This window comes from Lasioglossum baleicum, chromosome 6 (assembly GCF_051020765.1).
Source record: "Lasioglossum baleicum chromosome 6, iyLasBale1, whole genome shotgun sequence".
Taxonomy (NCBI): Eukaryota; Metazoa; Arthropoda; class Insecta; order Hymenoptera; family Halictidae; genus Lasioglossum; species Lasioglossum baleicum.
Genome location: NC_134934.1, coordinates 830,781 through 842,548, shown reverse-complemented (window position 1 = coordinate 842,548; position 11,768 = coordinate 830,781). Strand labels below are relative to the sequence as shown.

Sequence of the window (11,768 nt, the reverse complement as noted above, 5' to 3'; positions counted from 1 at the left end):
GGCTAGAAACGTAATCTACAATGTGTCCGCGCTTCAGCGTAAACTGTAAACAGACCATTACTTTTGAAAATATTGAAAGTACGAAAACTGTTTACATAGTAATACATCTTACTAGAATGCAATAACTTTTGGAGACATGTTTACATTATTAAAACATACAATGCACAGTTATTTTTTAATGAGACTTATAAGAGTGCGTGAATTTATATAAGTACAAATTCATGTGAACGTTTTGATTGTACTTCAATATTTTAGAGGGGTATTCAAGTTTAAAACGCGATATTTTAAGCGAGCTCGTGTGTCCTAAAACTTTCACTAGAAAACTTTTGTGTACAGGTTCATTTATACTTCAACAAAGATAAAATTCTTAAATTAAAGAGTAATGAAAATTGAGGTCAAGTGTTCTTAAAACTAGTATTACAATTAAAAAAAAAAACGGAAATAGAAAACATGGCGACATTTTTAAAATCGAGTATATATCTTTGTTGTTTTCATTTATTTTCGTGGTCTTTAGAATTGAAACAAAATTTGCTTGCTAGAATATGCTATCTAAATTTCATATTTAGAAATAGAATAAAGAAAAATTCTAATCACCCCAAGTGGCACTCAAATGGTCAAGAAATAACAATCTGTTTGCATTTAAGCGTCGGCAAATTTCATATTAACACCGAATTATTTCAAGTAAATTAATTCAAATATTATGAACAATCTTTGTGATCCCATACTTATGCGTGCATATGTTTATTCAATTTGTGATTGCATGAGTTTTTCGGCTATACATAAGTAGGACACTGTACTTTATTATGCATTTGTGTACAATAGATACACTGTGTGATACTGTATGTCGCAAGAGAGACTAGTGTAAAAATCTTTTATATTAACACAGGTTTTCACAGAGGTGTATCGCTAATATTTAATGAAATTTATAAAATTCAGTATCTGTTATACCAAATCACGACTAACACTACGCTTAAATGTCATAGAACGTACTTCTGTCCCAGATTTTCCTGGTTTAGAAAGGTTGGATGGGTTGAGATTTGGAGTTGGACTTTGTGAAAGAGACGCTCTTTCGTCGTTAGTTGATTTTTCTCGTTCTAATCTTTGTTTACTAAATTTTCCCATTCCCGGGCGATAAATCTCCATAGCAGGACGATCCTTTAAATATTCAGAGAAAAATTATATATTAGTTTCACTCTGTTGTCGAATAAATTATTTTTAAATAATAAAAGTTACAAAACTATAATATATACCTTATTTCTAATTCTACGCTCTAATCGTGGATCTTTTTTATCTTTCTCTTTCTCTTCATTTTCAGCCTTTTGTAAATTATTTTGATCTCCCCCATCTAATGACTTGTGTCGTCTTAAACAACTTCCGTCGCCTGTACCTCCATCACCTCCACTTTCAAGCGAACTGCGTCTCTTTGTAACCTTTGAATCTTGCTTTTCATTAGAATCCTCATCATCGTTTTCTCCTTTATTGATATATTCGGTAGATTTAGATTTTTCAATATCTTTATTAGTATCATCAATGACTGATTTTTTTTCTGTAAACATTTAAAAATGTTTATCTTAGCAGGGCTACAGAATTTTTCATCAACAGATGTTAAAAAGCTCTTACCTATTTTTTGCTGGTCTTTCGATTGCTCAATATTTTGTATGATTTCTCCCAATCCTCTTTTTTCATTGGTTTCACCTTTTTCCATGGTTATACGATTTTCACAATCATCTTTATCACTTACACATTCTTCTTTTTCCCTGATATTTACATAAGAATCAACCTGCAATTCTTTTCTCTGAGAATCATCCTCTTCGCCTCTCAATTTTGCACTACCTTCATTATCAATATTAAACTCTACATTTTGCTTTTTCGTTTCTGCAAGTCTTTTCTTTTCTTGCCTCATTTTTTCATAACTTTTACCCCGCTTTTCCTCAACCTTTATTTCTCTACAATCCTTAATATCGTCTTTATAATCGCATTTTCTGTCATCTTTTACATCATTTCTTTTATCATCTTTTATAGTGTCTCTAGTGTCTCTCTCATCGCGTCTTCCATAAAGCTTTTTATCGTCATGACGTCTCTGATGTTTTAAATCCCTTTGGTCTTTATTTCTATCCTCAACCCTATCTCTGTATCCTTTTGTTATAGGTTTCGAATCTCGATCTCGAGATGTTTTTTCACGTAATTTATCATCCTTTTTAATTCGATTTTTTATGTCTTTAGGTGAAAGTTTGTCTCTTTCCTCTTTATTTTCTTTGTTATCTCTACATATTTCTTTATCGAGATCTGGATTTTTCAATACCTATAACAGAATGAAATTTTCATATTAAATAATACATTGTCAGCTTGAATGAGAAATTTTAATTGAACTTATTGTAATAAATTTCATCATAAATGACAATAAAGTAACACAAAAGTTTCACTTCGTTTTTCTAAAAACAATTTCTCTTACAAAATTTAATGTATACAAACTAGTCGACAATAAATTATTTATATCTTAATAAATGTATACAAATTTAGCACACAATTATCATACAGAAAAAAGTATGTATAGTATGGATCGAAATCGCATAAATGAGAAATAATCCTTTTCTCCTCGAAGCTACTTTAACATGCAGTAAGTAGGTAACATAAATTTCCATGTCAATCATTTGCAGTTCCAGTTTCATGAATTTTTACGATACGCTGACAATCCTTTTCCACAAAGGGTTTTAAAAGGATAAAGTTTCTGGTAATCGAACACAACATTGCAACTTCTTGATTTTGATACTTCTGCCGGAATTTGCATTTTCCAAGTTTTGTGTAAATTAGTGAACTGTGATTTCGATAACGAAGAAAAATAATGTTTATTGTTGATATATTGTGACGTATATTTGGCATTATTATAAATATAATTGTTTTTCATGTTATTCCAATGATCATAATTATCTTTTCTGCAATTGTGATCTTTATCTTTATAATTTCTTTGATAAAAGTAAAAGAATTTTGGCTGTTTATTGTTATAACGCCATTGCTCATTAATATGAGACACGCTTCTAACACAATTTACATATACTTCTGTGTTTTCACTTCTGTAAGACTGCTGTTGCATGTTCAACGAATTCTTTTTCGATGGTGTTGTACTTATAATTCCACTACTGGATACTTCTTCTTTATATTTATGGGGTATATTTAGATTTTCAATAGAATGCTCAAGAAACACATCTTCCGACTTGATGGTTGAGGAAGTAGAAAGGAAGAGATACTTGGTCTGGTTATCTTCAATGTTACATATGGACTGCAGTGTGAAAAGATTAGTATCAGCAAATACAGTAGAGAATAATACTTAAAATGTAAACTTAACACCATTGGTAATACTGATTTATCACTTTTATATTCTATACTGTATTTGTCACGCTGAAAGTCAGTTTGAGATGTTTCAATCTATTAATACACGAATACAGATACAAATTGTAGTATTACCTTAGATATAATGGGATCGTCTTTCGTTCGTCTCCTTTCTAAATCTCTCCGCCGCCTTTCCTCGCGTTTCTCATCTCTAAGACGTTGTTTTTCTTGTTTACGTTGTTTTACATATTCTAAGAGCGGTGTAGTCGTAACTTTTTTTGGTGTATCTATATCAGCAATATAAATATGTAAATATGCGTGTACTGTAACATAAATGCAGATCTATTTCCTTTACACCACATGGAGAACAACTTACTATCAGGTGGTTGATACGAATACTCTGTTTTTGGCTGGGCAATATTGGATTCAGCCTCTTGATTTTTTAAACTCTCCAAGAAACTTATATAATAAGGATCAGATTCGATAGTACCACATTTCAAATCTTTTTTTTTCCCTACTCTTTTTTTTGGTAACCTTTGAAACGGCGCAAATTCTACCACTGCAGGATATTCTGTGCCTTTAGAGTCGACAAATACATAATTGTCAAATTTCTCTCTGAACATAAAAATGTCTTGTTGTTCCATAAAATTAATATATGCACGAGAAAAGGCAAATTGTCCCATAGACATGTCAGCCTTTACAAAACAAAGATAATCGTGCTCCGGCAATGGAGAAACTTGCTCTAAGAATTGATCTTGAGTCATACTCGGGGGTAATCTCCGTATTACTACCTAAATAAAAATATATTTTTCTGATTATCGATTATTTATGAATTACAATATGCTGGAAAATTGTATTTTATATATTTTGTGAAACCTTTTCCAAGTTATTATTTCGGTAACAATCAAATACTTCTCTATTTTTATGCAACAAACAAGGCATACAATTGTTTCGAAAAATGAAGTAAAAACTCTTCTCCATGTCAATTGCAATATTATTTTTACCATCGTACATGAATGCTTTATTTTTAATTGAATACAGTACTTTATTTAATGCTCATTGTGTACAAATAACATTCTTTTCAAAATATTGTAGTGTAAATACTTGAAAGTAAACTGTCATTCTTGTTTATCAAGTGTATAACACGTTACATAGTAGAAAAATATTTTCGCTTGATATTAAATGATTCATGATATTTAAGGTTCGACTTTAATCAATAATACCTTTGTCATAGGCCGGCATTTTTCTTTTTTACTGTCTTTAATTTTTCCGACATCTGGAGAACTAGTTTGTGCCTCATTTTGTGCGGCAGTCTCAGATTGTTGTGTTTCTTCGGTCATTGTCATCTACATTTATTTAATTTCTTGACAATCAAAGCTCATTTAATATCAGTTTGAATCACTCTGATTAAAGATATTAATTGGAGCATGCAATTTTCTTCCAGTCATCAAAATAAACGTTTCCGTTTACAAAGTTTTCGCGGCCATCTTGATTCACTCAAACGTAAAAAATACTATTGGACGAAGAGATGAAATGTATATTCATGTATATTCTATCTGTGATGTATTCAGGTGGTCGGTGTACGTCAGCGTTCAGTCAGCGTTCCATGCAGCGCACATCAAGCGCACATGCAGCGTTCTGATTGACTAGGGGATTTTCAGTTATACACTATAAATCTGGGGAATTAAATTAGAAAATCTGTGGAAATTATTTTATTGTTCAACACATTATCTATTTTAAAGTTGACGGTAAAAAATATTACAACTTTATAGGCGTACAATTACATATGAAAAAACAAATTAACCTGATACACATTGTTATAAGTATGAGAATTTAAATTACTATTTACTAAGAATCGTTTATTGTTTACATTTTATTAGAAACTTTTAATATGCGACGACCTTACAAAATTTTTGGTATTTGTATAAATAATGTAATTCATAACGTATAATACTTTTCTAGGATTTGTACTTTCCGTATAACTAGTTAAATATAAACGAGTATGATGAAAAATATCAATGAAATTTTAATTCCTAGTTGATGTTCACAATCTTCTATAGTTATCACGTTGTTGTGTCTGAGATCCTGATGTTAAAGTTGAATATATAAAAGGTAAAATTGATGCCAACGCTAAACAAAGTCCTATCACTGGCCGATACCATACCCAAGCAAAGCCAATTACTAATAAACTAATAGACATAGAAACTGACATTGTTAAAGATTCTATTGCAATAATTCCACATAAGAATGTTGAATTCAAAATTACTGTTCTTAATATATTTGCTAAACACGTTGCTGCTAGAAACAAAACTAGCCAGCCAAGACCTCTGAAATAATCATGAATTCATCAGTAAGAAATTTCACAGAAGCTGCAGATAATTAATAGACAGACTGCGGATGTTTATGCATTTTCCAATTTTTGTCGACAAATTTTGAGAAAGTGGAATGAAATAAAACCATATTTTTAATGAAAACAGCCTTTGTAGATCCAAAATAAATGAAAATTGTACAAGATTCTATCGAATTTTATATTTTAGCTTTTTTTGAACATTTTTATAAGCTATAAATGCATGAAGATCCGCAGTCTATTGATAGACTACCTAATACTCCATGTGCGCCAGTAGTTATGTACATGTTCTAAGTGAAACATTTGATCCACTGTCATTTTGTGTTTCCTCTGAAGTAAAATCTCTTCGCCGTGTGATGTAACATATGGTATAATGGTTCCCTTTTCCATCATACCAACTATAGAGAAAATTTCTCCTGCTTTTCCTGCGTAGGAGAATTGTATACGTATATCTCCGACCTAGAAATAAATCTATTAATTCTTTTACATGTGTTACCTTGTGTTTAGATATATACCTGAGGATTCCACAAATCTGCGCTATGATAGTATAAACCTGAATGCATTTTAATATCTTTACGTTCTGGTCTTTCGTCGCTGGTGACCTCTATAAAGTCATTAAATTTCTTTTTCAATTCAGTTCCTAGAGTAAACGCCCCGATTTTAACTTCATCTGCAATTTGTACTTGACTTTTAATAGGCATTTCTTTAGGATTATGATGACCAGTTCTAATATAAAATTGATCAGAGTCGACCAGTTTGTCTTTCCATTCTGTTGTATAATAATAATGTTTTTGCTCGTCTGTTACTTCGCCGAAACTGATATGCAGAAATTACTATATTTAATACAGAGTACATAACAGATTATTTTAACAATTGAAACTTTAACTTACCTTCGTTCTTCTTCTATTTCAACCCACTGATACATCTGGACTCTTCTCTTCAGTTTTACACTTGACACAATTACTCCGTAATCGGGTTCAGTTAGTGGTTCTGATACTTTTAAGGGACCTGACAAATGTATCAAGCGACCTTCGTATTCGGGCAATAATTTAATGGTATTTGGAAGAACTGCTACATTACGCAAAGCTTCGTCTAAAGAGTGTGCTACTTTTACTGCTCTTCCCTGTAGCATTGACAATATACTTTTGTAGTAGAAATGCTTTTACACGATTAACAGTAAACCTACTGAGCCTTAAAAGTAACTGGTACACATGTTCCCTTATAAAAATGACAAGATTGATTTTATTTAGACTTTGTGCGGCTCCTATTGTAATATGTGCACTACTAAAGATATCTATACAATCGTTTCTCATGAAATCAGTTTTATTATTTTTCTAATTATAAAATAAAAAACCTGGAACCAGTCATTTTGACCAGTATTGGTAGGTTTAGTGTTAAAAAGAATAGTATATTTACAAACCTCGTTCCAAAATAAAAGACACATGCCAGTTGCGAACATAATGAGTCCTATGATAGCAGTGAGCCAGGACTCCCTAAACTGCTCGGACACTGTCATTGGGATATTCATAGGAGCAGGCTGTCGTCCGTTGACTCGATTCTGGTGAAGTGGCTCGGCATTTACCCTCTGCGGTTGTCCATTTTGCTAAGGAAACAATTCACTTTTGATTTTAAATAATTTTACCATTACTTGTGTATAAAAGTGTTGATATTTAGTAAACGAAATGTAAGGTATATAATCTGTATTAAACGGTAAAACGTTATATAATATATGCTATACTGCGTAAACATTGCAGTTTAAACTTCATTCAGAGAAAACGAGCTATATTTAAACGCCGTGGCTTGTGATTTTCGTGCTTACATTTGCGCGATACATTTTAATAGATCACATTATACGGTAATGACAACGTTCGACTTGCCCACTGAAATGCTTCATTCAAAATAACATTTTTCAGAGAATTTAAGACCAGTTTAATAAATATGCATCCTAATGAATTTTTAGCTCCGAATGACCATGATGTTCATAATGCGACTAATAAATCAATCAATTGTTAACACATTCCATCTTTGAAAATTATGTATATATATACATATGAACGAAACGATGTCATAAATATTACTTTTATATTATTTCATTGTGTTACAATGATGAAATACACAAAAAGTTATCGCTGTTCACATGCGCAATAATCTTATGCATGTATTGTAACAGTCACGAACATTGGAATATATGTATAAAAGGATTGATGCATCTATTCGAATTCGAAATACAATTTTTTTTAGATTATCTATATTATATCGTGTATATATATATATATATAATATATATTGAAATGATGGTGATGAACGTGAAAAAGTTTACAATATTCTCCAAACCAATAATTACATTTCAAATTGCAAAAGATCTCTAAGGGATGGTCTTAGAAATGAATGGTAGGGATGAGCAACCATATTACAACCGGGATTAGAAATTATTCAATAAATTTCTTTATTCGAGCGCGTATATATTATTGTAAAAATTGTGAAGAATTTTAAAAAATCCAGTCTTGCAATTTTTATAAAACAATATATATATCCGATACATTTTTTACCCGGCGTGGTTAGTATTGGTTAGTATCCATCCAGTGTCCATCTAACAAAAATATTAGTTTTGAAATTGTACTAGGCTTCAGAGAGAAAATTTATTTTCTAGTCATAGAGAACATATGATAAGTAAGTCAATCGATATCGATTCTTATACATTCTATATATATTCAAATAATTTTATATATAAAATTATTTGAAAGTATATAATATATAGTTATATACTATATACACAGCAATTTGTTTGAACTCCGACCAATAGCGTTGTAGCACAATACCAATTCCTACCCTGATAGCACAGTTTGGAACTGCCAGGAATAGTCCAGAGCGTGGAGTGAATTTGGAGGGCAGTATGGTTCCAGACGCCGCTTATTGGCTGCTCGGAGCAACGGTTGGAGTACATCTAGAAAGAGTGTGGAGTTCATGCCACCTGGGCTTCCAGAAATGCGCATAGATGTAACAAAGTCCGCCGTCCACCGCCGTCACAGCATCTAGAGGGCAGCTTCTTCCGTCCAAATGGAAGGCAGCTCGTGGAGTCTGCGTGGAGCGGCGGATGCCGTTATACAGGGCAGCACCGTCGGTGAGGTTATGTCAGTAATGTTGGTAATGTCGGTGAAATGAATTTCTACATATTGTACAAATATGTAGCAGTCTTCCTTTTTACCGACAATTCCAAATACCGATTCTGAATGAAAACGAAATAATAAACCCGATATAAAAAAATATTAAATTTTATTTATTTCTATTATATCTATATTATTTTTCCTAGACTGCGGATCTTTGTGCAAAATAAAAATTGTCTGCATTGATCGCAAGAGAGATGGAAACTATATGTACAAATTGAATGTTACGTTCTTCCCCCCTCGCCGTAATTTTCTTTACAGTTACATTAAGAGTAAACCTACACATAAATCAATAAACTAGTAATACATTAATTATCCCCTAATACGTACAGTTACACGAATTAATATTCGGACGATCTAAAGAAGATGATAACTTTTTAAATATTGTACTATACGATTTGAATTTTTTGGGGGAGCTGGAACAATTAGTTTACTGCAGGATGTGAAAAGAAATTTTTTCAAAAATTGCATTTGGTCGGAATTGCAGAGAAAATACTAAAAGTTACATTTTACAACTTTTTCGCGCGGGCCTATATTGAAAATTTAAAAAGTACGTTTTGTAGGCCTGCGTAAATAATGTGCACTGTGAAAGTTTCATCGAAATCGGTTGATGCGGGAAAAAACGACAGGCCTTGAAAGATGTAAGAATTCTTCGATGTAGGCTGAAAATCTGCGATTTTTACCATCTTCAAACGTTTGTAGCTCATTGCAACGTCAACCGATTTTGACGAAATTTTCAAAATATGTTTAGTCGACACAGATCTACAAAGCGTATTTTTCAATTTTTCAATATGGGCCCACATAAAAAAGTTGTAAAATGCAACTCTTAGTATTTTTTCATACAATTCCGATCAATTGCAATTTTTGAAAAAATTTCTTTTCACATCCTGTAGTAAACTAATTGCTCCAGCTCCCCAAAAAAGTTCAAATCGTTTAGTACAGTATTAAAAAAGTTCTCGTCTTTTTTAGAACGTCCGAATATTAATTCGAGTAATTGCAGTTCCCGTATAGCCTTTTTCCAGGATTGCAAGGATGCGGGATTCGCCTCTTCTCATCTCTCGATAATAATACAAACACGGGGTTTCTCACTAGTTAAAAACGCTAGATAAAAGATCGATCTAGGGCCCCATCTCCCTCAAAGGTCCTATTTTCCGTTTACGAGGCGAAATTTGCATTAGTCGTCACCGTAATTTGCATTATTCGGGAGCATACAAGCTATTTTCATAGCTACATGCTGCCGAATAATGCCAATTACGCCTCGTAAACGAAAAAATAGAACTTTTGAGGCAGATAGTGTTCTAGATCGTTCTTTTATCTAGCGTTTTTGACTAGTGAAAAACCCCGTGTTTGTATTATTATCGAGAGATGAGAATAAGAGGCGAATCCCGCACCCTTGCAATCCTGAAAACGAGTCTACTTCCTTTTAATAAACTAAAGCAAGGATTTGAAACCAAAGAGTATGTTCGGTTGCAGGTAGCTACGGTATAAAGTTTAGTACATTAACGGTATAAAAGGTCCAAATACATCTGGCTACATCGGCTGTGCTTCTTTCGGCTGGCTAAAAATCACTTTGTTGGGAGGTACATCTGGAAGGTCTTTAGCTGAATGTTTTATGACGGCCTCGCCTGTGAATTCGGACTCGCGCTTGTTCCTTCGCGCGGAGGGTTTTCCTTTTTCATTTGGAACAACCTAAGCATTGGAAAAACCGAAAGAATACCGGTATTATTTCGGTTTCGGTAGAAAATTGATTGTGCCGTTATTCGAAGACTTTGAATAAATCCACTATCCACAGTCCAAATTCTATCTTGAGATTAGTCTTTTTTTAATCGGAAGAACGCCACACGAAGCAGCTAGCGTCATTTACATGAAACAATTACGAAAAATAAACAAGGTCTGCAATTAACTTGTTAGTGGTTTCATGCCAATATGTCTGGCTGGCCGACGCGCGTCGGGTTACCTGGCCGTGTTTATTGCACCACTTGGCCACGGTGACCGAAGTCTTCGCCGCCCTGGCAGAAAATTATTCGAAGCTACACCGTTTCGATAGTTTCCAGATGGCTGGGAAACCCAAAGGTCTGGTCGCCACATGTGCGATCTTGCCGAATCCTAGGGCCTGCTTCAAGGTTCCGTTCACCCCCAAATGGGACTTTCACCAACATGTTCAGTCGCGTTTTTAACACTTTTTAATGGGTTGTTAACATTTTTTTATCTTATTAGGAATTTATTTTAGTTAGTGATCATATTCATCGATAAAAAAAGATGAGTATACGGTACTATTTATATTGAGTCCTACAAAATATTGCAATTAGAATTACGATTTCAATTATGTCTACTTGTTCTTTGAATACAGTAGAGACTCCCGTATCCGTACCCCCATTATCCGAATACATACCCTAATATAAGCAAAGAGGATTAGATTGAATATAAGGACGTCCTATTGTCCGTATGTTCTGTTATCGCCGCGTCGCTCGCTGTGCCGGGATTCAAATGCGCGCCGTCTCCAGATTCCGACTTTCTGACTCATGCTTCCGAAACTTCGGCAACGTAAAAATCGAAGGAACGCGTCGGCGTCGATCAGTCGAGCAGGTAGTTCACACAGACAGAGTAGAGGTACGCTTGTGTGTAGCGCGCAAGCAATTGAACAGGCACTCAGACGGGCTGAGTTTTCACGTTACGGAAGTTTCGAAAGCATGAGGCGAAAAGTCAGAGTCTGGAGACGGCGCACAGTGTGACCTTTCGTCCAAATCGGAGACAAAATCGAAGAACTTTTGATAGAAATAAGGTAGAGCGATGAAATTTTTTAAAAATTAAAGCTGAAACATTACAGAATATGGGAAAAATAGGGAGATTATGGTAAGAACGTTTTTTAACGTTGAGAAAATTCGTTAAACTTGCACAATTTCGAGAAAATTGTGGTTTTTCCAATACCA

The 11,768-nt window shown here is 33.5% G+C and overlaps 2 protein-coding genes across 4 annotated transcripts; both read right to left on the bottom strand.

Annotated features, from left to right (window-relative positions):
• Positions 1 to 780: 780 nt before the first annotated feature.
• Positions 781 to 4,878, bottom strand: Upf3 (UPF3 regulator of nonsense mediated mRNA decay). Its single transcript, XM_076426130.1, has 6 exons — positions 4,551 to 4,878; positions 3,704 to 4,118; positions 3,463 to 3,614; positions 1,621 to 2,302; positions 1,251 to 1,546; positions 781 to 1,155 (listed from the first exon to the last, which is right to left on the bottom strand). The coding sequence occupies exons 1-6, from the start codon at positions 4,671 to 4,673 to the stop codon at positions 943 to 945; spliced, it is 1,881 nt and encodes a 626-aa protein (XP_076282245.1). The 5' UTR covers positions 4,674 to 4,878; the 3' UTR covers positions 781 to 942.
• Positions 4,879 to 5,024: 146 nt separating this feature from the next.
• On the bottom strand, positions 5,025 to 7,891 carry Tmem43 (Transmembrane protein 43). 3 transcript variants are annotated; one of them, XM_076426144.1, is made up of 6 exons: positions 7,753 to 7,891; positions 7,095 to 7,277; positions 6,565 to 6,797; positions 6,190 to 6,490; positions 5,928 to 6,133; positions 5,025 to 5,654 (listed from the first exon to the last, which is right to left on the bottom strand). In XM_076426144.1, exons 2-6 carry the CDS (start codon positions 7,200 to 7,202, stop codon positions 5,372 to 5,374), a joined length of 1,131 nt encoding a protein of 376 aa, XP_076282259.1. In that variant the 5' UTR covers positions 7,203 to 7,277; positions 7,753 to 7,891; the 3' UTR covers positions 5,025 to 5,371. The 3 variants fall into 3 exon arrangements, with proteins under 3 accessions (XP_076282259.1, XP_076282257.1, XP_076282258.1); XM_076426142.1 differs by having other exon boundaries at positions 7,494 to 7,869; XM_076426143.1 differs by having other exon boundaries at positions 7,552 to 7,869.
• Positions 7,892 to 11,768: the final 3,877 nt, after the last annotated feature.